General features: G+C 31.1%; 2 protein-coding genes across 2 annotated transcripts; one reads left to right on the forward strand and one right to left on the reverse strand.

Moving 5' to 3' along the window:
• Positions 1–624: 624 nt before the first annotated feature.
• LOC123665800 (phosphoglycerate kinase) lies at positions 625–10,960 on the reverse strand. Its single transcript, XM_045600048.1, has 10 exons — positions 10,800–10,960; positions 10,519–10,722; positions 10,046–10,272; positions 9,496–9,613; positions 9,098–9,236; positions 8,504–8,638; positions 7,734–7,855; positions 7,250–7,350; positions 6,729–6,827; positions 625–737 (listed from the first exon to the last, which is right to left on the reverse strand). Exons 1-10 carry the CDS (start codon positions 10,859–10,861, stop codon positions 697–699), a joined length of 1,248 nt encoding a protein of 415 aa, XP_045456004.1. The 5' UTR covers positions 10,862–10,960; the 3' UTR covers positions 625–696.
• A 729-nt stretch (positions 10,961–11,689) lies between these two features.
• LOC123665816 (WD repeat-containing protein 5) lies at positions 11,690–24,500 on the forward strand. Its single transcript, XM_045600053.1, has 8 exons — positions 11,690–11,833; positions 11,959–12,055; positions 14,041–14,186; positions 15,477–15,621; positions 20,328–20,430; positions 23,186–23,417; positions 23,567–23,765; positions 24,170–24,500. The coding sequence occupies exons 1-7, from the start codon at positions 11,705–11,707 to the stop codon at positions 23,753–23,755; spliced, it is 1,041 nt and encodes a 346-aa protein (XP_045456009.1). The 5' UTR covers positions 11,690–11,704; the 3' UTR covers positions 23,756–23,765; positions 24,170–24,500.
• The last annotated feature ends 2,647 nt before the right edge of the window (positions 24,501–27,147 follow it).

The following is a 27,147-nucleotide window of genomic DNA, read 5'->3' on the forward strand; positions in this document are numbered from 1 at the left end:
CTGGGCATAGGCCTCTTTCCCCGTGAAATATGATTGTTTTGACTAAATACGCTGTAACGTCCCACGGCTTGGCCAATGCTTTTTTCTCCATATAGGTGAAGGGTGTTTAATCCACCGTGCTGCTCTACTGTGAGTTAGGATAACTTCCCTGTCCATCATTATTCATCACTAATTATATCATATTAGCATAACATCACAGAACAACAGCTACAGGTATATAAAAAATAAAAATACCACCAATAGATAAAACAACATTTATTCTTAACACTCATTAAATACACTCTTCACATGATTGGTTTTCAATCTATTAGGTATAGATTAAATTATCAAAAATTAAAATAATCATATTCTTACAAATTTTTGACTTGGTAATTGGTATCACATTGAATAATATTCGATATATAAATATATCCTCATTTCTAGTATAAAACCTTTTTGTTTTTGAAATGATAGAAGATGCATCGTTTCGTATTATTACTTACGAACATTCGTAAAAATACTAATAGCAAAATTATTACAATTAATTATTATGAAAGTAGTTACAGTTGACTAAATAATACAATTAAGGATACATTTATAAATAAGTGTAAACCAAAATTTAACTTTTTTAAGGATTTTTTTTTGTAATACTATTGCACACAAAAGAAGTATTATTATTGTATTTGCGCTAATTTCTAGTCACTTTGTGGTGTTTTCCTAGGCATCGGTTAAAGCTGCTACGCCCGGGAGAACTTTTCCTGAAAAACAAAATATTATTAAACAAACTATACAATGTTTAAAATTAATTGTAGCTTATTCTGTATATTATTTCATATTTTTTATAAAACATAATATTTATTTACTTAAATACGAAAATAATAATTATTAAACATATTAAAATAATGTATTAAGATTTAGTGTCATAGTTAATTTGCGTCAGAAAAATAAAGGATATTTTTAAAACCAATGTCCTAATTTATATCTATATAATTATTAAAAAAAAATGTAAGTAATCTATATATTCATACGTGAAGCAAAAACTTTGTAATCATTTTTATGAAAATTACGTGGATTAATTGAGTATGAAATTTTACACACTTAATAGTTTATATAGAGGAGTGCAGGAGACTAATATTTTTTTTCATCATGCATAAAAATACAATTAATAAAAATAAAAAAAAACATTACACACACTTCCATGTATTTGTCACACACACGCATATATACTACTTTGTTTATTATTCTAGATGTCTTTGACAACAAAACCTTAATAATAATGTACAAACATATAATTTAAAATAGCTGTGCCCGCTACCTCGTCCACGTGGAATTTAACAAAATAATTATTGTTCAGTTCGCCGAGTCATAAAATAAATAAATAAATTTATAAAATAAAAGTAGCCTAAGGTACTCCTTGCTACATCTGGTATCTGCCAGTGAATGTCCTATCAAAATCGGTCCAGCCGTTTCAGACAGACAGATAGACAGACGAAAATTGTAAAAAATATTATTTTGGTATATGTACCTTGTCTAAATCCATATGAATTAAGTAAAAAGCGGTTATTTTAATATTACAAAGAGACACTCCAATTTTATTTATTTGTATAGATATGTATAGATTAATAATGGTCGAATTTCGACCACAGGGCGACTACTAAAATAAATAAAACTATATAAACCAAGAATAATCTCTGAAATGCGTCAGTGGAGTAAAATTAAAAATATATACCAATATAATGAAAAAATAAAATAAAATAATTAATCTTTTTTTATAGAGCGTCATCGTGTTCTGTACATGTGGGCCTAAGGCTGCAATCAAATTACTGCATCGTTCAAGCGTCACTTAATTTACGATCATAGCCATCGGCCCATTGCGGAGTTTTCTGCTTACGCGTTCCTTACTTGTTAGTGCCCGTTGCTTGTTATTGAATCGTTTTTTTTAGTTATAACAAACTTAATTGTTGACGATCAATGTAAATAATCATTATTTTATTAAAACCCATATCACTTAAAAATTACAATATTAGAATTTTGCTATGCAAATGCATTGTATTATACTACGTTTTATTTTAGATATTTTCGCAAATGTATTTATAATAAAGAATTTTCATTAAACAAAAAGTTAATAAGAAAGCGCTAAGTGTATATTATTGAATGAAAATAAACGTCTTTAAAGACTCAAAAGAATGAGAACTATTATAGCAAAGACTAAGGTATTCCACGGCTGTTTCATCTAATGTAGGCAATAAGTGACAGCAGGTATATAGAGCATATGTTATACATAACGTAATATGAACATTTTGTAAAAATAAAAATTAAATAATCTGCGAGAGAAATGACATAATACGTATACGACATTCATTTTACTTAGTAATAATTGTGTTTGCTCGCAAACGAAAAAAAACCGACTTCAATTACATCGACGAGTAATACAACGTAGATCGACGAAAAAATAGTCAAGTGCCTACGCGTTATCAAAGATTACTCAAGAAGTAGTTGTCAGATCTTAATAAAATTTAAATGTGACCACATGATAAACATCAGCTTTTGATTAAATTAAAAATTATCAAAATCGGTACATTCAGTAAAAAGTTATGCGGATTTTGAGAGTTTCCCTCGATTTCTCTAGGATTCCATAATCAAATCCTGGTTTCCTTATCATGGTACAAAACTAGGGATATCTCCTTTCTAACAAAAAAAAGAATTATCAAAATCGGTACATCCAGTAGAAAGTTATGCGGTATAAAATACAACGTAAGTCGACGAAAAAAGCGTCAAGTAAAAACGCATTATTAGATATAACTCGAAAAGTAGTTGTTAGATCTCAAATAAATTTAAATGGGACCAATTGACACACACCACCTTTCGATTTAAAAATTTGTCGAAATCGGTCCACACGGTCAAAAGTTCTGATGTAACATACATAAAAAAAAAAAATACAGTCGAATTGAGAACCTCCATCTTTTTTGGAAGTCGGTTAAAAAACTAACAACATTTGAGACGTATATAGTATCTACGCTACGCTTCTACGCATCTACGCTTCACTAAAAGGTTCCTAAATTTTATTATGACTACGCCACTTACTGCGTACTACTGAGTAAAATATATCCTAAAACCGTTTTCTGAGTATTTGTAAACCTAGTTACACAAGTAACATTTAAATAAAAAAGAGTGTGTCGGCTCCGATACGCCACTAATTTACTCGTTAACAAAATGAAAAAAAAATATCGTTATATGTTTATTAAATGAATGAGACCAAAACATAAACGCATTCTATTCGTCTTGGTACAGTATATGCTGGTATACTATTATACCTATATCTTACACTAGCGAGCTGCCTCGGCTGCGCACGGTTGCAAAAACTATCAGTGTTCCACTACCATTATTATGCGTATATTGTAAATATAAGCCTTCCTCTGGAATCACTCTATTTACTTAAGAAAACCGCATCACAATCCGTTGCGTAGTTTTAAAGTTCTAAGCATACAGACAGCGGGAAGCGACTTTGTTTTATACTATGTAATGTTACAACATCCATAGGTTCGTAATTGGCCGTGTCTTTTTTAAACATATAGCATTTTTTTTTGCTTATCCGCGGGCGGTTTTTTATTACAATGGCACTTCAGGCCAGCAGTTCTTAGACTGCCTAGCAAAACTACTGTTGGGTTTTTCTGTTACTGTTTATATATATCGCTGTCCCCGGGCAATAAAGCGGTAATATCAAAAATCAAATTTTACAGGAGAAATAAAAGAAGCTAATTTGTTTATAGTGCAGTGTACAGTGATCCAAAACAGACGTTCAATATGTCAAATGAAAGCTATTTTTTTTACCAATTTAAGCTTTTAAAAATAATTTTTTAAAAACAAATCGTATAATTTTTTAATGAAATAATTAAAAAAAAATTATAATACAATTCATAGATGATACTATTTTAATTGCAAGATCATTAACAATTACTGTAAAGATGTTCACCGGTTTTTTGTGTTATTTTTCTTAGAGTAATGCAATAATACATAGCTTAGTCGTAAGAGTTATTTATCCATGCAATAAAACGGTTATTGTCATTTATTCTAACGAAATATTAATAAAAAAAACTGAAAAAAATAAGAGTGATAGATTGATACTCAGAGAAGCCAAAAATTAAATAACATTAAAAAGGGTGTAACCGGCGTATACCGCTTTATTGCCCGGGGCCAGCGATATCATTTTTCCATTTTTTTTTATTTCGAATATATCTAAGGCAAAGACGTCAGCGTATACGGTTTTCCACGTTTGTTTTTTTTATTACATCGACATATACACTGATACACATACAAATTAAAAAAGCCATCCACATTCCACCCTGACCTCCATTGACCCTGCCTCGATTTTTAACATCCTGAGCACAGCTCTTGCGACCGTAGTGTTGCGTTTATGTTTGGACGCCTTTAAATAATGCTCGAGGATGGTTATCGCTGTGGTGTGATGCAAAAGCGCTGCGCTGTAAAACACTTTCAGCACACTCAACGTCAGCGTAAAATATTTCAGACGATTTCTCTCCCTATATTTTTTTCATATCACGGCCCTTATCGTTTTTTAAGAAGGAAACACCAAATATATTTTAGAAGAAAACCATAACATCTAGTATTCTTAGCATATGATAATAATTAAGTTCTGATGAAAATTATTCGTACGTAACTGTTTATTGTTTGTGAATTGTGAAACAAAAACTTTGTACCCCTTTTTACGAAAATTGCGTGGAGGAGTATGAAATTTCGTACACTTATAGTTTATAAGATAAGGAGTGCATAATGCAAAATATATTAAATCAATAAAATAAAAAAAAATTACACACACTACCATGATTGTATTTGACACACACACGTACTATTTTGTTGATAGTCAATATCTGTAGTCAAATTGAAATTCTAAAAAAAGTTTCTTTATTTTCATTATTTTTTGTAATTTAAATTTTTAATTATGGTCGAATTTTAACCGCTGGGCGCCGCTAGTTAAAATAATTATAACAAAACGTGTTGTCGAATAAATTAATTTATTTCAATCTATACTCCAATTAAATATCCGGTCGATAAGAGTCGAGATAGGTCAACGAATGAAACACGTGTATCTTAAACGAAGGTTGATTAGAGATAGAACTATTCAGATTTCAAGTACTAAATTATTTGGTATTAATTTTCTGCTACCTGAAGTAGCTCAGTCATAGTCATAGTCAGCTTAATAAAATAACAGCTTATTGTTAACAAAAATTGGGAGAAAGCTGGGATGCGAATACGGCTTCCTTCCACGTTCTTCTGACTAATACATTTAGTTTCGAACGGTTAAGTAGACTATTTTTTCATTATAAAAAAATATATTTTTTTAAACACGTTTTCTACTCAAAACGAATTATTATAATTTTTTAATCGCAACCATTATCGAGAAAATTTGAAAAAGCTTTGTCACACAAAATATGTATATTTTTATTTATAATACGCAATCTGAGTAAGTGTACCGTATATTTGATGAAAAAAATCTGTTGTTGTAATTACGTCAAAACAAGCCTCAGCTAATCCGTGTAATATGACGAAACGCTGCTGCAATGGTTTCAGTAATCGGCAGATACGCTAGCGGTTTTCGATTTGATTCCGTACATGACGAACGTTTGTATAGACCATAAAGATGATATTCTTGGTCCGAGGCAGAATTTATATTTTACTGGGCAGCCGTTAAATTTGAAGCATTTATTATTTATTTAATCCAATTGTGAGATAACAATCAAGAACATTTAGCTCATAACTATTACATTTTAAGCCTTTTCTATCTGATCAATATGATATAAATATTATTTATAATAATAAGCGTAAAAATTATTGTTACTTTAACAAGATACAAAAAACAGAAAACTACTAAATTCTGCAGGCAACTAATACATATGTCAAGAACTTTATTTTTATTCTGCTGCAATATTAGTCTTGACAGATATTGAGTATGTATTAGATTAATGTTCAAATAAGATTTTTTTAAATTATTTAATTATCTGCAGTCGAGCAGTCAAGATTTTTCTTTGCCGTTGCCATCACTACTATAACCCCTGTAAGAATGTACCAGCTAAAGATGTAGCTTACGTTCAAAGGTTCTATAGATTTTGGGTTTCAAGTCATTTTGGACCTTATACTGAAATATATGACGCCTGTAATTTCTGAACTAACAAATCAAAAACCTTGAAAAATTTACGAAACATCTCAATATACTTTTTGCAATAAAAGGAATGCATGTAATCGTATTACGTGGTACAACTATATACACAATGTGACTTTTGCCGCAATCTGTAGGAAGCTGGTTGAAATTCGGGCTAAAGTAACTAGTAACTAGTAAATTTAATTTAACACGAGTTTTATTTAAGTTTATATATTAATAATGAATAATGAGAATCATGTTCAGTCCAAAATAAGTTTCTTCTTTTTATATCATTTTTAAAGTAAATACTTCTTTGCGTGACGAGAGCGTACGAAAAGCGTGATCGGGCGAAGCGAACGGAAGTTGAGAGGGAGGTATAAATTAGTGAAGATGGAAAGAGAGAGAAGATAAAGTTTCGTATATCGCTGTAAAAACTGTCAAAATTTGAATTATTACTATGTAGATACATATAGATGGAGCTAGAGAGGTTTTACTTTTACTTACAGTCATGTGGTCTAAAGCAGTCTTTTTTTTTATATATAAATGTAACTGTGGAATTTTTCTCATTAAATAAATAAATAAATAAATTTACCTTCAAGTAATTCCAGAGAGGCACCACCCCCAGTGGACACGTGCGATACTTTGTCCTCTGTGCCCCACTTGGCACAGCAGGTCGCTGTATCACCACCGCCTGTGGTAACATAATGTATTAGAAAAAATTTAACTTGCCACACATGTTTTGGCTATGACGTGAATGGTATAAGTAATTCATATTTTCATTCGACTTTCGTTTAAACCATGAGTTACCTTTTAGTTAATGGTACTAAGTTGATTTACAATTTTTTTAATATCTACTTTTAAACTTTACTCTTGCAGAAAAATAAAGAAAAACATAAAAAAACACATCATTGAAATGGCAGACTTTGGTGTACATAATCTAGAATTTTTATTAATTCATACAGTTTTTATTAACTAATACCCTTTCCCAATAACCAAGAGATTAATTTTTATGCCAATGTTGCCATATGACGAAAATGTCTTGATAGTTAAGATCTACTTGTTCTATCAATGGAACCATTTAGATAATAGAAATAAACATACATATAGACTTACCAATGATAGTGATGGTTCCATTAGCAGTTGCCTTGACTACACCGTCCATGAGTGCCTTGGTGCCGCCAGAGAATTTTTCAAACTCGAAAACGCCAGGAGGACTGGTAAGGATGAAGGAAACAAATTATGAAACAGTGAATTAAAAATACATTTTATATTATTCAAAAAGTCTCTCTTTATAAGTGTAACTACTTATTTTATTTTTTTAATTTACATTCAAGGTTTATTCAAGCAAAGGGGTAATTAATTAAACCACAGTTAGCCTATTACACTATTTATATTTTTACATATGCGAGCTATTCTGGCAACCTAAAAAAAAACGTCTATAGCAATTGTCACACAACTAAAGAACCGCATATGGAAGCGAATTCTTTTTCTTGTAGAATGTTTTGCATTTTAAATTATAGTCGTGCTCACGCAAGGGTATCATGAGGTGATTTACCAAATTTAATATTAGATAGTTTGTTTACAATGACAACCTTACCCATTCCAAACGATAACTTTCGCCCTGGCAATGGGTTCAGCGAATAACGCCCGAGTTTTAGGTCCTACATCCAGACCCATCCAACCATCAGGAATTCCAGATTCAATATCTGCTGTTCCAACCTGAGTAAAAGTGAAATTAAAAACAAATCAATTGAATAAGACATTGATTAAATAGATTAAAAAACTAATAACATGTTTTTTATGGTCAAAATATCTTCTATATACATAAAAATGAATGTTGCCAAGCGCATAACTTGTGAATGGCTTGACTAATTTGGCTAATTTATTTTTTTGTATGTTTCTTAAGGCATATGGAAGGTTTTAATACTAAAAGAAAAAAAAAAATTACAAACAAAAATTGCATGGACATTAGTAAAAACGTTACATTTATTTAATTTTTACTATTAACTTTTGTCAGAACGAAGTCTGTCCGGGCAGCTAGTATAACATATTTATGTCTTGCCAGAAAATTTGAAATAACCACAACTCGCAGTGAACGATTAGGAGAAATTGTGCTCTAATTTACTTCTTAAGCAGGAATTGATGATTTTCATTTAGTAATAAGATATTTACTCAGAATGGTTAACAGAAATAGAAAGACAATTAGTATTGTATACATTGTGTGTTAGAACTTGTATATATTGACTTTTGTCTCTTTTATACACTTAAAATAAACAATATAGTTAGCAAGTAGCATTATGTATTTATTCCAATAATTATATGTTTGATTTATTATAAGAAGAAGTATTAAGTAAAAGTTTTTATTACCTGAGCATTTTCATCAAATTTGTCGCCAATGACAAAGTCAACAGGCAAGTGGACTTTTACATTATTTTTAGCTGCCTTCTCTAACAACTTAGATACAATTTTAGCTCCCTCCGCATCATACAATGAATTTCCAATCTGAAATAAATATATTTATTTGTCAATATCTCAATAAAGTAATCAATACTTGTTTAATGCTTGTTACATAAGGTTCCGTTTAGCAAATAATTATCTAACTAAAAAAATATTTATATATTTTAATCTCATGTTAAAAGTGAATCTTTGGTTCATGGTTGTTTACAACAAGAGTATAGATTTATGAAATAAAGATGTATATATTATACATACATAGTGTTGATTATATTGCGTCAGGTTTTATAAAATATATTTATAAGGTAATATTTAATATGATTCTGACAAAAATCTTTTACATTTATTGCATTAGTGACCTGGCAAATAATAATTAAATTTTTATTATATCTTAACAGCCCTGATAATAAAACTATAATTCCGTCATCACCAAGAGTGTGCATATACTGTACAAAATCTTAGAACTATACAATTTTTCATAAATTTTAATACAAAATGAATACTTACAGGCATATCCTTGGTTTCTTTAAGGAAAGTGAATGACATTCCACCTCCAATGATCATTTCATTGACTTTGTCCAACAAGTTTTCAATAAGGAGGATTTTATCAGCCACTTTAGCACCACCAAGAATAGCAAGGAAAGGTCTGCAACAGAATAAAAGTGTAAGTATTTTGACATATTTTATGAGCTGTGTTTAAAGCGAATAAAATTAATAAAAAGTTTAATGTAGTTAAAAGTTGTGGTAAAGTTTTTACTTTTACTATTTAATAGTAATTGATCAAAAAAATCATTCCCTGGTTCAAATTTATTTAAAAAAAAATCTACTATTACGATTGGAGTTAAGACAGTAGACTAATGTCATTATCGGATGTTAAAAAAGAAGGCGTACTTAAATTATTTTACCTTTCTGGCTCATGGAGAGCTTTAGCAAAATATTGAAGTTCTTTTTTGAGTAAAAATCCACTAGCCCTCTGATCGAAGCCTTCACCCATCATGGAACTGTGAGCTCTATGTGCAGTGCCTGAAGGGAAATCACTAATCTTTACCATAATATGTCTAAGTAACATTAAAAGGTACTAAATTTTCCCACACTATAAAATCATACTAAAATTAATTTTTTTTTAATTTTCTTGATTTTTTTTTTATTAGGTTCAGTTTTTATTGCCTACGTATATCATACATGTTTTTTGCTATACTGCAAAAGTTTTTACTATTCAATGTACGGTTCATGATTGGTTTGTTTATAGTCTTCACATTTATGTACTAATTATTAATGATTGTGACTTTTATTATTTTTACTCTAGTAATAATATTATTGGTATACAAGAAAAATTAAATAATAATGTAAAAGAAAACTGTTTCTGATTTTTTTAGATATACTTCTTACATATAAACAAAATCCTTCATCATTATTGCTATCGGAGAAATTTTACAAATATCACTATTTACTTACCAAAGGCATCATTAATGTAGATATCACCAAGTTTTCTCAGACCAGCTCTAAATGCCTTTACTTTTTCAGGGTCAGCCTTTACTTTGGCACCACTTGCATCAACGCCCTTTCCTTCTTCCTCAATATGGAAACGAAGGTTCTCAAGAAGTATCACTGAGCCTGCTGGGGGATCTGCACAGGCAGCTTCTACTTCAACTCCCACACAGTCAGGAAGGAATGTAATATCTCTACAATAAACAGTGATATGAATGTATTATATTATTAAATTATCATTTAAAAAAATAAGAATGATAAATCAACTTCTTTGCAATGTCTAATTCATTAAAAGTTATGACGAAAATTTTTAGAAATCTCTTACATATAAGATTTATTATTAAAATGATTAAGAAAAAAATAATAATATTGTTTTTCTTCTGCTATTTAATATGTACTGGGTCACACTAATGACCTTGAAATGATAATGATATATTTACCTGTTTAAGAGCTTTTTAAGCTCTTCAGCAACGGGTTTCAGTGTGTATTTCAAGTTCGCTTGACCGTCAGGTCGTCCGAGATGTGACATAAGAACTACAGATTTTGCACCTTTTTCTAAGGCATATTTTACAGAGTCTAAAGCAGCTACGATGCGCTGATTATTGGTGATAGCACCATCTTTTAAAGGTACGTTGAAGTCCACTCTGACAAAAAATAAAATTTGTGTTTTGATAGATTTAATTATAGTACTTGTAAATTTTATTATTTATTAATTACATACCTCATCAATACTCGCTTACCACCCAAATTAAGGGCATCAATACTAAGTTTGTTTAATGCCATTTTTTAAAATTTTGTTAGTTTTTAAGTATTATAATAACAGAGATATTGAAGAAGCGGTTTACAGGGCGACAATTTTCTATCAATTTGAGAGAAATTTGACCTTGTGTATGTCAAAGGGGTCAAGCAAACGTTGTCGCCACATTAAAAATACTAAATTACTTTTAAAAAATATTATTTCAATAATTAAATAAATTGAGTGTTGAAAAAAATACATAATATAAATTATGATGTAGGAGGCTAGTAGGAATCTAGGATCTCTACATTCAATTAAGATTATTAAAAATAGTCCATAGGTAAATGTAAAATTAAAATATTTGGAATTCATATTGATCTTTAACAAATTATTTATAATATATATTCATGAGAAAGTACTAAACGATACTACAAAATTTACCATTTAAGTTACACTTTAACTAAAGTCAAAAGAAAAACGTTTTGAAAGCATTAAAGCAATGTTAAATAAAGCGAGAAATAAAACGAGTATCCAATAATTTGCAGCCAACTTTGACTAAAATATTTCGATGACGTAATGCTACCAACATCGGAGGATTCGGAGGACGGAGAATACCTCGGAGAATACCTAGGTTTTCAGAAGGCGGGAGGTATTTTCTGTTAATTGTATATTGGCAACATTGCTCGTTCATCGCGAAATGCACGAATTGAGACGCTCCGATTTAGAATGTTCTTTGAAAATCTACGTTGAATTTAATGAAACTTCTTTAGTGACTGTTAAGTTTTGTGTTCACAGTGTTCAAAAGTTACATTTAAGTGTTCGATCAGTGCGTAATAGTGACTGTTTTGGCTGACTAACAAAGTTAAGACTAGTGCGTCGAAAGTTGAAACATGGTGCCGCTAGGACCCGGGCCTGGCCATCCAAACGCTCATCAAACGCACGGTGGCACATCTACTAATTTGTCTGGCCCAAATTCGTTATCACAGAGTTCCTCACAATCGAATAAGTCTTCAGTAGCGGTAATTATTTTAAAACATTGCCTAACGTTAAACGAATTTGCGTAAATCTGGCGGTTCGCACATGTTTATGTAACTTCTAGTTAGAGCACGTGCGATTTGGCGCTAATTTTAATATTTGTTTTCAGAAGCCGAATTATACTCTTAAATTTACACTAGCTGGCCATACAAAAGCCGTGTCATCGGTAAAATTTAGTCCTAATGGCGAATGGCTGGCAAGTTCATGTAAGTGTTAATAATGTTACAAATTTATTTTAATTTGTAGTTATTTGAATTATAAATGTACAGTACATGTCCAATTCGTAGTAAAATTTAAGTAAATCTTGCTTAAGGTCACAATTTTATAACTGACCTAGTTGGGCTCACGACTTTTTAAATACTTAAAATGATAATACAATTTAGCTGCAAATTATAATATTTACATTTAATAATTTTTTATTTTAAAATGTAGTTAATATACTTTTAAAATATTAGTAGATTTATTTTTGTTTTAAAAAAATGTATTTTTTCCAATTTATTGTTTAATATCAATGAGAAAATATGAATAAAGTACTGCATTAATAATTACTAAAATCAAATTTTCTAAACTTTCAAATTAAAAGAAGTCTCACTCATGGTTACAAAGCTAATTCTGCATTGATATCAGAATAAGTTTTGAATAGATGAAAATTAATAAAATAACTTTGTGTCAAAATTTCTAACACAAAAATGTGTGTAACTAAACAAGACAGTGTTAATAAATATTTTAACTATGGTAACTAATAACATCATCACACATAAAACTAGGTCACACTATGTCACATTATTAAGCGATAATGAGCCCTAATTGAAATGCATATTGCTTACCAAATGCAGAAAAAAGTTACAAAAACTAAATATAGAATATTTATGTATCTGATATTTTATTAATACGTATAAATGTGTCCTAAAAATCAACTCTAATATGAAATTGGTTAATGCCATATAAATAGAAAAATTAAAAAAAAGTTTGTTACTTAAATTGCTTGATTTTATAGGTTTTATATTTTCTGATAAATTTTGTTTTTACTATGAATACATATCTTTGTTTTAATTTTTCTTACTATTATATAATTTTGAGTAAGATAACTGTAAATTTAAGACAGAAATAGACCATCATGGAGTGAAACACAAACAAAAAAATTGTTATGTACACCCAACTTTAACTTACACCATTGACAAAATTTTAACTTACAATTTTTTTTCATTATTATTGGTCCCAAATCAAGTAAAAATTCAAAATATTCCTGGTAATTTGTTCTAAAGGGACATTTCCATGATATAAATTAAGTTAGAAATTGTTTTAAGAACAAAACTCTTATTTTTATTTTTATTTTCAGTGACATAGTACAGTACGTTTATACACAATTAGTAACTGTTAGTTGTAGTAAATTTTTGGTATCTATATGGTGTCATAACACATATTTTCTTAAAATTTGGATTATTACGATATATTTGTACCATAAAAGAAAATATGAATTCTTGTTGGAATGTACATTTTTACAGTTACAAGATTAATTAATACATGGAGTCTGAATCTAAATTTTTTATGTGTGTATGTAAACTACACAATAACAAAGAATATGTGATGTAGATTTTTTTCTTTATATTTCTTAATATATCTATAACTAATCTGGCAACATATGTAAGGTACTCTGTATCATTTGTTATTATTTGTAATCATTACAGCTGTACAGTCCACTGCTGGACATAGGTCTCCACAACTTTACGCCAAAATTAACGTGAATTCGTGTGTTTTGCCCATAGTCACCACGCTAGGCAGGCGGGTTGGTGACTGCAGGGCTGCCTTTGTCACACCGAAGACACTGCTGCCCGTCTTCGGCCTGTGTATTTCAAAGCCAGCAGTTGGATGTTTATCCCGCCACCGGTCGGCTTTTTAAGTTCCAAGGTGGTAGCGGAACTGTGTTATCCCTTAGTCACCTCTTACGACACCCACGGGAAGAGAGGGGGAGGCTATATTCTTTAGTACCGTAGCCACACAGTATTTGTAAGCTATGAATGATCTCTATTAATGCAAGTTAAGGATACACTTTTATGCTACAAGTCATTTGTAATGTGTTTGTCATCACGAACTATAATACTAGAAATCTAAAGAAATTTATTTATGTTTAGTGTATAATTTATAACTTGTGCATAGTTTCTATATTTAATGTATAAAAATTTATTTTCAGCTGCTGATAAGCTTATTAAGGTTTGGGGTGCTTATGATGGTAAATTTGAAAAGACAATATCTGGACATAAGATGGGCATCAGCGATGTGGCATGGTCATCGGATAGTAGATTAGTTGTTAGTGCGAGTGATGACAAAACTTTAAAGGTAAAATCTTTGAATTACTTCTTAATAAATCTTACCTCATCCTTATTTTATTATTAACAAAATAACTAAACTCTAAACTACTTGAATAGATTATGGATATATAATCTTCCTATTATCAAACCTAAACCAATTAAAAAGCTAGTTTGAAGATTAAAAAAGTTATCAATTTATTTTTTAATTTCGAATTTACATTAATGTTAATTTTTATTTAAAGAAAGCAGACTACTCTCTTTTCTTTCTGTCAATATTAGTTTAGAAAGATCAGTTTATTTCATCATACCTGAAAAAACCCTATAAAAAGAATACATGATGAAACAACCCATGCTTAGTTACTTTGAAATACTAACTAATAGAATTATAAGCATAATAAAATAATATTTAAAGTTTACTTAAACCTCCTTTGATCTAGATTTTCCCACGGTAATTGAACTCTTATCTTGAGAGAGACCCTTAAGAGATTAGAATGTGTACAAGTAGAGCATAGAGTGATAACTTAGTGGTTACTCAAACTGTTTTATACGAAATATTTAATATATTTAAATTTTTTATTGATTCTGCATTTTCATCATTCCATTGTTGACATTAATGAAAATAGTTGTTTTAGCTGTAGAAAAGTTGTGAAATATTTAACAATTATTGTATATTTATACTTACTGGTGTTTTTTGTTGTAAAAATTTTACATCATTGTTATTTAAGTATATGTGTGTATTTAGTCTATTTAATAAACAAAAGGGTTATCTTAAATATGCTATCACTATTTCATGTAAATTACAGTAAACCAAAAGACTAAATATATTTTATAAATATACATATTTTACATTGACCACAGAAATGTTATTTTTATTTTTGTATGATCACATAGTATTGTAACAGCTCGTAGTGAAAACTATTTAGGCTTCTTACCTTAAATTATTGTTATAATTGAATTGAAAGTTTTTAACCGACTTCAAAAAAGGAGGAGTTTTCTCAATTCGACCGTATATATATTTTTTGTGTTTGTTGATACCTTAATTGTTTATGAACCGATTTTGCTGATTCCTTTTTTGTTGGAAAGGAGATATCCCAAGGTTGGTACCAGAACCAGGATCTGATGATGGCATCTCAGAAATCAGAGGAATCTTCGAAAATCGTAGTGGCGACTAGTACGTTTGTTAATTTTTTCGTCTACTTAAGTTGTATTACCTTCTCGATATAATTGAAGTCGGTTTTTTTTGTTTGTTAGCAAACAATTAGCCTAATAAAAATATTGTTTCATATTTTTACTTGAAAATTGTTTTTAATTTTTACAGGTTTGGGAGCTAAGTTCAGGTAAATGTTTGAAAACGTTAAAAGGACATAGCAATTATGTGTTTTGCTGCAATTTTAATCCACAAAGTAACCTTATTGTATCTGGAAGTTTTGACGAGAGTGTTCGGATATGGGATGTAAGAACAGGTTTGTTATTTACTTTATATTTAAAAAAATATTTACTTTTTAATCCAAGATTTTAAATTATCTTGGATGTTCTGAATCATTTATATAAATATCTAGGACCTCAAAGGGGGCATCATTTAATTACGTGAGCTATTTTTCGATTAGTTTAGACACCTTCCCCCCTTAGGTGAGATTTAGTGAGATTTGCCTGGACCACTTATGTGAGGTTTATGTTGAATATAATAGAGATTGACGGGAAATAATAAACTTCAAGTATACTATAGTTAATTTATTTCAATTAAATAAAATTCAAAGCAAAAAGTAAAAGCCGTAAGATTTATTTTAGCGCGCAAAATGAACACTTAAAATGTATATATTTTTAATATCTGTAATCTATCTATCTATACATCTATATCTATCTATACATCTATATCTATCTATCTATCTATCTATACATATATAAAAGCGAAAGGTCACTCATCACGAAATCTCCGAAACTATAACACCTACGAACTTGAAATTTGGCAGGTAGACTCCTTATAGGACGTCGACATCCGCTAAGAACGGATTTTACGAAACTCGACCCTTAAGGGGGTAAAGCGGGGGTTAGAAGTTTGTATGAAAGTCCTATGTTTTTGAAGTAAGAGACTTGAAATTTGAACAAAACTAAACAGAATAAAGAACAAAATAGAATAGAACAGAATAGAATAGAACAGAACAGAATAGAATAGAACAAAACAGAATAGAATAGAACAGAATAAGAACAGGACAGAATAGAACAGAATAGAAGAGAATAGAATAGAACAGAATAGAATAGAATAAGAACAGAATAGAACAGAACAGCATAGAACAGAATAAGACAGAATAGAATAGAACAGAATAAGAACAGAACTTGTGGAGGCCTGTGTCCAGCAGTGGACTGTATAGGCTGTAATGATTGGAGGTAGGTTTCTTATAGGACGTAGACATCCGCTAAGAAGGAATTTTACGAAACTCGACCCCTAAGGGTGTAAAACGGGGATTGGAAGTTTGTATGAAAGTCCTATGTTTTTGAAGTAAGAGATTGTTGTTGAAGATTGTTCTTTTCACAACAAATCAATTTATAAACGGACTGTAGGTATAAATTTCTGGCGTATTTAAAAAATCGGAGCTATCTACAGAATAATTAACTTACATACGTATTAACAGTTTATTTACACTATTTACACTTCTCTGTATCGAAGCAACTGCTCAAAATGGAGTCCGCTGCGTTCAATACACAAACGTACACGCTTAATACAATTCTTTTAATTTTCTTAATGTGTCTTTATCACTTTTCACTTTATCAAAAGCGTCCACTATTGCAATGCGTAAATCATCACAGCTTTCATATTGACGTGTATAACTTTTTATTTCCGACCACAAGAAAAAATCCAGGGCGTTAAGTCCGGACTTCCAGGTGGCCAAGACACAGGCCCTCCTCGACCTATCCACCTATCACTAAACTCATTGTCCAGGTACGCACGCACTACACTCGCGTAATGAGCGGGACAGCCGTCGTCTTGGTAGTACATACCTCTCGAGTAAGCTAACGGCACATCGTCTACTAACTCAGATATTACTCTCCTTAACATCTCTAAGTACGAGTTGCCGGTTAGATGACCTTCAATAAAAATAGGCCCTATTAATTGGTCGTTAATAATACCGGCCTACACACGTTTACACTGAAACGAACCTGGTGATGGTTTTCTCGTATCAAGTGGGGGTTAATTAGAGCCCAGTAATGCTCATTGTGCACATTGTATAGTCCCACTCGAGTAAACAGTGACTCGTCCGTCCAGAGTATGTTGTCGTTTGTATTATTTAACAACCACTTGCAAAAGGCGATTCTTGCCGGTGCGTTGTTTATTACGTGAGCCTTACGAAAATGATACGGGTGTAATCCTTGTGTACGTAATATCTTCCATACGAAGTTTTGGCTAACATCGAATTCTCTTGCTGCCATCCTTGTCCTCCGCCGGGGATCGCGCTCGAAGTACTCAAAGAACATCTTCAAACTCCGGCGAATAATAATTTAAATGTCCTTGACCTTGTGTACGCATGAACCGTTATGGTATTACTGACCGACTGAAAGCCGGGGACGCGGGACGCCGACGATTACAGGTGAGCAATGCCGTCATTGGTCGACTCCGGCGCAACTCGGTAGCTTTGTTTTTATTGGCTAATACGATTTTGTGACTCGCTATTAATACCGTGTAGCGCTACTACTGGTTCTCACTTTTTGTCTGTAAACGATATGAATATCGACTTTGATGAAAAAAAAAATTACATATATTATTAAATTAACGTTATATATAGCTTCTGTTATTGATAAATAATTCTAAATTTTCGTTTCCAAAACGCTTTCAAAATCACCCGATATATATATACAGGGTGACTGGTGAATTACTATCAATATTTACAGAGGATACTCGGTACATGATTCTCATTCGAATTATGTAAAAAAAATAGGTACTTAATTTTTGACAATATTCCCACACATTTCAATTTAAATAAATGAAATGTAGACACATTAATTTTCAGCCATAATGGCGGCGCGTGCGGCCTTGGCCTTGTACTGTGCCGCTTGCCGCCGTCTGCCGCAACCCCCGCCAATTCTAATTCCCCCCTTAATTCGATTAGTAGGTCACTAGGTCAGTTGGGCGAGCGCCGCCATAATGTTTTGTACGTCGGAGTACGTCCATCTTCCAGCGCGCGCGCCTAGTGATCGATCTTATGCGTATACCTAATATGTCTCGTGTGAATGTGACCTGTCATAAGTAATTAGGTATGGCTTATCAATACACAAAAGCAGAGTACTTATAAGTGACCCGTTCGTGTTATATCATGTAAAAGACAATAAGTATGGTTGGTTCATTTATTACGTAAGACGATTTAGGGGGAGAGGGGGTCGATCATGTCTTTAGTCTCGATAGTTCTTAGGTAAAATTACAAAAATGCATAAAGTGAAAATACCTTGAAAAATCGCGGACAACCGCGCGAGTGCCGACTAGTTGTCACTTGCTTTCGTAAACAACATTCGTTATTTCGTTGATAAATTTTAATATTGTAGTTGAATATGTAGTTTTTTTTTTTTTTTTGTTAAGCTTCTGGACTGAAAATCTTATGTCGGTAAAGATCATAATTAAAACCAAAGTTTATTACTACCAAAAAATAAAAATTATTAGTACCTACCTAAAGTACAAATAAAAATAAAAATTGAAACAAACCAAACGTGTATTCATTTTTTCGTTTAGATTCTTACGTAATAAATTAATATTTATCAAATTATCAAGGGGAAGGGGTCGGCCTAATCTTATTTTGGTATTTTTGCCTGTACTAACCTAAAATTAAAGTATGAAGGGGGATTGGATCATACTGGTTTATCAAAAGTAGCCTGCTACCCTGTTAACACTTGGCGGTGTTTGGACGTAGGTAAACGACCGCGCGATAACTAAATGTACCTATACCTACACACCTGCTTTGTGACGACTGCGCAGCTAGGGCGTCCAGACGACGCGTAATTAGCGAGATAAATGTTGGTTAACTTTACTTAGAAGTTTATGAATATTTATTTTATATGTAATTTTTTTTCGTCATATATGATCCTCAAATAACACGTCCTCAAATATTGATAGTAATTCACCAAACACCCTGTATATATATATAATAGAAAGGTCACTGACTCACTCATCACGAGAACTCAAAAACTGCTGGATGAGCCATCCATCTAGGATGGACAAAGATGAAATTTAGCAGGGAGGTAGATTATAGTTAGTAGACGTCCGCTAAGAACGGATTTTGCGATATTCCACCGCTAAGGGGGTTTAATTGGGGTTGATAGTTTGTATGAGACATATACAGTAGCTATAAGTTCGCCTGATAGGTTATTTATACTGCAGCCTGAAAATAAAACTAAAAATGTGGTGTATAGAGAGGTTTTATAAAAATAACTATTAAATTATACTAAATTTTGCCTTTTTAAAAGTTACTCAGCGTGATAAGCATTTCAAGTGACTGAAATAAAAAAATAATTTTCGTTAAACATCTTGATCGTAGTCGCAGTCGCGGGCAACAGTTGGTGTATTATAAAACAAAGTCCCGAAAATGTATGTGATCGATTCCCTCAAAATCTACTGAACGGCTAAGCCGATTTTGATGAGAGTTTCACTGGAAGTTTGCCGGGAAAACTTTGTGACACACTGATTTCAACGCGGGCGAAGCCGCGGACACAGCTAGTATCTTATATTTTTTGAAGTTGATGTGAGATTTTCGATTACCTACCCTCTGCTTAAATAAGATTGAGAGAGAGAAGTGAAATTTCATTCGACCCCCCTCCATTCTGGGCTCACGTAATTAATGGATGTCTCTTAAGGAGGATTCTGAAATATTTCCTACAAAGATTATACTTGTATGATTAGATGAGAATATGTATATAAAGTAAAATGTAATAATGTATAATATTTAGATATATTATTTATGAACTTGCAACATTTCATTAAAAAGTAAAAAGTAAGATTTAAGCTAGGCGTAAGATAAATAATTGAAAATTTATCATTGTTTATATTGCGTTTATAGGATTATAAAGCATGTTCACAATCATTCACAAAAAATGTCAGTAAAACAACGATCAAATACACTCCTAAATAAAAAAAGCTATATGTAAATTTCGCATTCAGTTTTGTTTATAATTTGCATATTTTTTTAAGGAAAATGTTTAAAGACACTACCAGCACATTCAGATCCAGTGTCAGCAGTGCATTTTAATAGAGATGGAAGCCTTATTGTGTCCTCAAGCTATGATGGTTTATGGTAAGTAAAAAAAAATGTGATATTACTTATTTCACTCTTTATACTTACTTACTATGAAGGAACAGGTATTTTGCTGCATAAAGTTTTTGTATTTCATTGTTACCTATTAAAATAAATGAACAAGCTGTTAACTTTTTCAAATTTATCGATATCATAGTACGTCAATTAAATTCTAATAAGCTTTAACCTTTGTGTTTTTTTTTACTGATAAAGACTATAAAAATATTACATTAAAATGGGAGCTATAAGGAGTAATACAGCCATAATAAATGCAGGTCACTGGTCTGTGTAGAACATCTGCCCTATATAAAACACCTGTTTTTTAAATTATTGCATGAAAATTTATATAGGCTGTTTGTTATGTAGGCTATAGTTATTTAAGTCCAGTAGATTTCTTCTTATTTGGATTTTCTTCATTGTTTTTGATATAAATTAACTCATTACTCAAATTCATTTTTAGTAACAACATATATATATATATATATATATATATATATATATATATATATATATATATATATATATATATATATATATACTACTGCTACGATTATATACAGGGTGGGCCAAGAATTCGTTAACATTTAAATGTAACTTACCGCGCAAACTATTGCCGCGCGGGGCGCGGGCGTGGACGGGGGCACAAGCTCGCTTCTTGGAAATTTAGTCGCAATGGATCGCTTCACGGGGCCGCAACGCGCTTACTGCGTGAAACAGTTGCTGAAGACTGACACTGAAGAAGACACTGCGTGAAGCAGAATATGGATTACACGACTTAAGTCAGTGTCCAAGTGCTCCTTTAATAAAGAAATGGGTGAAGAAGTTCGAAGAGACGGGATCTACACTAAATGTGAAACAAACCGGCGGCCCGCGGACTTCTCGGAGCGAAGAGAACGTGCAGCAAGTTTCCGCTTCTGTTCGACGTGATCCAGATTTATCGACACGCAAACGTTCGGCTGAATTAGGATTATCCCGCACATCATTACGCCGTATTTTGAAATTAGATTTGAAATTACATCCATATAAGATCCAGCTAGTGCAAGAACTAAACCCTAATGATTTAAATTTGCGTAAGTCATATGCCGAAACAATGTTAACTCGATTCAGTAATTTTGACAACATCTTATTCTCTGACGAAGCCCATTTCCACCTAAATGGACATGTAAACAAACAGAATTGCAGGTATTGGAGCAGCGAAAATCCTAAAGCTAAACATGAGAGGCCACTTCACTCTCCTAAGGTATAAGTATGGGCTGCAATTTCAGCAAAGGGAATCATCGGACCTTACTTTTTTGAAGATTCTCGAGGCCGTTCAGTTACTGTTAATTCTGCCGAGTATGTGAAAATGTTACGGGAGTTCTTAGCACCGATGCTACTGGAATTTGCTGGCTATAATCGTAATACATGGTTTCAACAAGATGGAGCCACGTGTCACACATCGAACGAGTCCTTGCCGGTGGTCAAAGACATGTTTCCGGAAAAGCTGATATCCAGACGGGGTGACATCCCATGGCCACCCAGAAGTCCAGATCTATCCCCAGCAGATTTCTTTTTATGGGGTTATTTAAAAAGTCGTGTCTACATTGATAAACCGAATAAACTGCGTCAACTTAAAGAAAAAATCATCGAAGAGATGTCGGCGATCTCGCGGTCTCTTTGCAGAAGAGTATTCGAAAACTTCAGGACTCGCTTAAATGAGTGCAAAAACCGAAACGGTGGTCATTTAGACGAAATAATTTTTAAAAAATAAATTACAACTAATTAGCTTTCTCGTAAATAAACGATTTCTAAAATATGTTAAATGGTTTTTTTTATACGATTTTTTCAAATGTTAACTAATTCATGGCCCACCCTGTATTTACATTAAAATGATCTAATTATGTATTATTAGCCATAAATTGATTTGGCCTCTGGTGTTATAGTCTGCTTTTTTAACAAACTTGTAATGAGTATGTCTGACCATATTGCCTGAGTGATTGGTCATAGTTAGGGGTGACGACAATGACTTTGTTCTTGTTTTGAAATTGTTAAGGCCCATTCATATTGAATACTCCTAATAATTACTATAGGTTTTTTTTTTATATTTAAATGATTACATAAATAAATAACAATAGAACAATATTAGATACAGTATAAATATATTACGCACAAGACCTTATAAATAAAATAATTATTATATAATTCTTGTAATCTTAAATCGTCATCAGTTCCTTCTGATGAACTTTCTGCAGATACATGAATAATAAACTGTTCTAACATATTTCATCTTGGTTATCACATGATTGACACATGAAGACCATCCAGAAATCGGTACACCCAGTAACAAGTTATGAGCTATAATACGACGGTCGACGAAAAAAAAGTAAAAAAAAAAAAACACTGTTAGTAATGACTCAAAAAGTACATGTCAGATCGCGATTTTATTTAAATAGGACCACATGACAAACACCACCTTTCGATTAAAAAAAGAATTATCGAAATCGTTCCTCACAGTGAATACATGAAAAAAATGAGAACCTCCTTTTTTCGAAATCGGTTAAAATTTTTCTAAAACTTGCGTCGCCTTGTAAATAAATATTAGGAATAAACTTTGAGGATACTAAAAATTATGTCAAGGTTTTGAATTTTGTTTAAGATTTTTATTAAAATATTCATGTCTAGAAACAATTTTGGATCATACTATTTAGTAATGTCTTCAATAAACATCATATAACATAACTTTACACTTTTAGTGAGTAATAAGTTTTTTTTTCAGTCGAATTTGGGATACAGCATCTGGTCAGTGCCTTAAAACATTAATAGATGATGATAATCCTCCAGTTTCATTTGTTAAATTTTCACCAAATGGTAAATATATTCTGGCAGCGACTCTTGATAACACACTGAAACTCTGGGATTATAGCAGAGGAAAATGTTTAAAAACGTATACAGGCCACAAAAATGAAAAGTATTGTATTTTTGCGAATTTCAGTGTTACTGGAGGAAAGGTAATTCAGATTATTTTATTAGTTTTCCATTCAACTTTAACACATTTTTTGTCTTTATTTTTTAATGTATCCTTTAACTTAGCATTTAATAAAACAAAGTTTTTACGTTCTACAATGTAATTGTAAACAATTTATCTTTATTTCAACAGTGGATAGTATCTGGATCAGAAGATAACCTGGTGTATATATGGAATCTACAGTCCAAAGAGATAGTTCAGCGGCTATCGGGTCACACAGACACGGTGTTATGTACGGCTTGTCATCCCACCGAGAACATCATAGCGTCAGCTGCACTTGAAAACGACAAAACTATAAAGCTTTGGAAGAGCGACACGTAATTTTGAATTGGTGAGTTATTACAAATAAAGCAGTGTTTATTTTGTTGTTTTTGGTACGGTTGCAGTTCTATGTTATGCTTTTCTTAGATAAGTACTTTTTGTTTTTGATTGTTAAGTTGAAACCTCAATGGTTGGAACCATCCGTCATGTTGTTGAGCTTATACAAAATTATAAATGTCTTTAATTGTTTTAAATTAACAATATTGGTTTTTGTAACTGCTTTACATTTCAAAAATTGTCAGGTGAATGTCATGTTTTGATTAATGATTAATGAAAATTATTTTTAAAACCTCATCCGAAATTAGTAAAAAAATTACCATTGTCTGAATTATTACTTGCTTGATATTGGAGGTTTGAGATACTGTTTCTATTTTATAAAATATTATTAATTTAAATATAACTAATTTGTTTCAGACAACGCACAGACCGCGACTTAATAAATTGTGGCTTCATATTGACAGCCTAGCCTTTGGCTTGTGAATAGTTTTATACGAATAAGGTTTTACTAGTTTACGGAGTTATGGACAATCAGATTTGATGCGTAATAATTTCTATACACTGAGTCAAATCACAAAAGGAATTTGTGACATTTCATTTGTTATAATATATGAAATATTTTTGTATTACATGTGCAAAATAAAAAGAAGATTGAAATGTTTTAACTATTATGTGTTAGTTTATAATGAGTTACTAAGGATCTTGCTTGATAATAACTTGTTGGATTCAATTAAAAATATAGTGATTATATTGTGTTTTATTACCTAAAGTTAATATTACTTGTATATAAGTGGTACAAGATAAGTTTACAATCGAACTTAACTAAATTGTAGTAGTAGTGAATACAAACGAGATACAATTTCTAAGCTATTTATATTTGAATCAGTCAAATAAAAGCATTAATTAAGGAGCACAAGAGACGCTTACAAATGAACTTTTATATAGAAAATAAGTAGTAGCAGAATGTATATTTTGGTCAGATTTCATGGCCAGTCCATTCACCCGTCTTAAATCTGATTGATTTTTTTTACTGGGGAGCCATCAAAGAAAAGGTTTACTCATAATCGTTCGCAAATGTAGCCCAGCTGTGCCAAAAAAATCTTGGAAGCCGCTAAAGACATCAAATCTAAGGGATACTTTTATTAAGTGGTCATTTTTAAGAAGACACAGATTGCATTGCAACTGAAGGCGAACAGTTTGAACATTTGTTATAAAATAAACTTTTTTAAGAAATTTCAAATAAAACAACAATTCCAAGAAAACAAAAATTTAGTAAACCTGCCCTAAAAACTCAGTTTCTTAGAAAATAATATAGCAAGTAGGTCTTACACCGTTTTGGATTCCAGACTAATTACACCATCCTTTGAATTGATTTGCCATAGCAGTACAGTACATTTTTTTTCAGTACAGTCCGTTAAAGTTACAACGTAATAATTTTGAGTGCATAATTGAGCAAATAAGTTATATTTTATTTAAAACTACCTGTGTCCGCGACTTCGTCCGCCTCGATTAAAAAAAAAGTTATTAAGTTCATAGAGTTATGAAATAAATAAATTTCTAAAATATAAGTAGCCTAAGTTAATACTTAATACATAAGCTATCAGCCAGTGAAAGTTCCGTCAAAATTGTTCCAGCCGTTTCAGAAATTAGCCGAAACAAACAGACAGAAAAAAATTGTAAAAAATGTTATTTTGGTATATTTACCATGTATGCATTTATTAAAAAGCGGTTAGTTCAATATTACAAACAGACACTCCAATTGTATTTATTTGTATAAAATATAGATGGACTCAGGTATGATTAAATTTTGGTTTGTAATTTACAAAGTAATTATTGAGGATTACAATAAAAAAGAAAAATAAAGTATTTTAGTCGCAGCACTTGAAAGGTCATCACAGGTGTCAGTTTTTTAGTTTTTTTTTTTTTAAAGACAACAAAGAGAAAAGTACTAAGATTTTTACACGCTTTTGATTTTTCTCAATCTTCGCTTCATCTGTATGTTTGTTCGTATGTTTCACTATATCTTACATTTTCTTCTTGTGCATTCTTTGTATATATTTATGAAGCACTTTATACTATACTACATTATACTTACTATATTTAGGACAATAATCATTAATAGATTGTATATAGGGTAGGAGTATCTTAGTACCGTTTGTGACTACTTCAAAATTTAGTTCATTGGTAAATATTGTTAAAATTATATTTTCATATAATTTCAAAATGTTAGGTAAGATTCATATGAATTCAAATTTATAAAATTTTGTACCTGTAACATTATTTATAAGTAATTAAGACAGAATTATTTTCTACTTTTTAGTTTGGTTTATTTATAAAAGCGTGTTTAATAAATCGTTAAATATTTTTCTGGTAACTGCCACTACTTACCCTGGCTCCAGTTTTCGGCTTGACGCTGATTTTTGGGACAATCTGTATATAATAATAAAAGAATAATGATATGAATATGAAAATATGGGAGTCCATCAAATACATGTCTAAGACTCACCCCAGTCTGCGTAGATATACCTTTATTGTTACAACTATACTTCTACACGAAATGTGCATTTTTACTTACGTTGACATTAAAGGTTAATGCTCTTTTTATATGAGTAATAGCGGCATGTTTTATAGTCCCAAGTTATTACCGAGTCACGTAATCTACTATTAAATTCGTATTACAATAGCAGATCATCGGCTTCGTAACAGTTTTATATTATTTTTTGACATTCGATGCTTTTTGTGCTCATTTCATACTCAGTGAGGTATGTAAGGTAAATAAAATAAGTATATTTTATTTAATATTTTTTCCGAAATAGAGAAAAGGTAGGTATGTATTTTTGAATCTTCACGAGGAAGACAGAAGAATTATTGACTGATTGATGATTTATACACAAACAAGCCAATATGAGACCCATCGTTCTATAATTCTACCTTTTTTATATTATTGTAATATAATAAAGTCATTGTAAGGTTGTAGAGAACCTTTTGAGATAACTTAAAAAGTATTTATCGTATGGAATTGACTACTTATTTAAAGTGTTACATACCTATACAAAATTATATTATTGTACAACCACATGCGACTTTAGACTTTAGTTTCAATTTTTACATATCACTTAAAAATACTCAAATAAAAACCCATAGTAAAAACCTAATATCACAGTTATATGTGAAACAAAAAATACAAAATTACGCGCGAGTTACGAAAAAATCGATACAAGAAAGATAGATGTTTGAATGTTTTACCTCGTCAATGAAAGTGCGTTGATCGTGCTCATTGTGAAATAAAGTCACTTGTTATTTAAGTTTTTACTCAACATTCGTTGTATTATATTAGATTGCATCACGATTTCTATTTTGAAAGTAGCATTATAAGTACGAATAATTGTGTTTGC

Source organism: Melitaea cinxia, chromosome 2, assembly GCF_905220565.1.
Source record: "Melitaea cinxia chromosome 2, ilMelCinx1.1, whole genome shotgun sequence".
NCBI classification, from domain to species: domain Eukaryota; kingdom Metazoa; phylum Arthropoda; class Insecta; order Lepidoptera; family Nymphalidae; genus Melitaea; species Melitaea cinxia.

Bases quoted from the DNA above. Each gene is read 5' to 3' on its own strand.
- LOC123665800 (XM_045600048.1), bottom strand. From the start codon at position 10,861: ATGGCATTAAACAAACTTAGTATTGATGCCCTTAATTTGGGTGGTAAG. The intron at 8,639-9,097 runs GTAAGTATTCAT...TATTTATTTCAG, and splicing joins AAGAAACCAAGGATATGCCT to ATTGGAAATTCATTGTATGA. The intron at 7,351-7,733 runs GTAAGGTTGTCA...CATCCTTACCAG, and splicing joins AAAGTTATCGTTTGGAATGG to TCCTCCTGGCGTTTTCGAGT.
- LOC123665816 (XM_045600053.1), top strand. From the start codon at position 11,705: ATGGTGCCGCTAGGACCCGGGCCTGGCCATCCAAACGCTCATCAAACG. The intron at 11,834-11,958 runs GTAATTATTTTA...ATTTGTTTTCAG, and splicing joins CGAATAAGTCTTCAGTAGCG to AAGCCGAATTATACTCTTAA. The intron at 15,622-20,327 runs GTTTGTTATTTA...TATTTTTTTAAG, and splicing joins GATATGGGATGTAAGAACAG to GAAAATGTTTAAAGACACTA.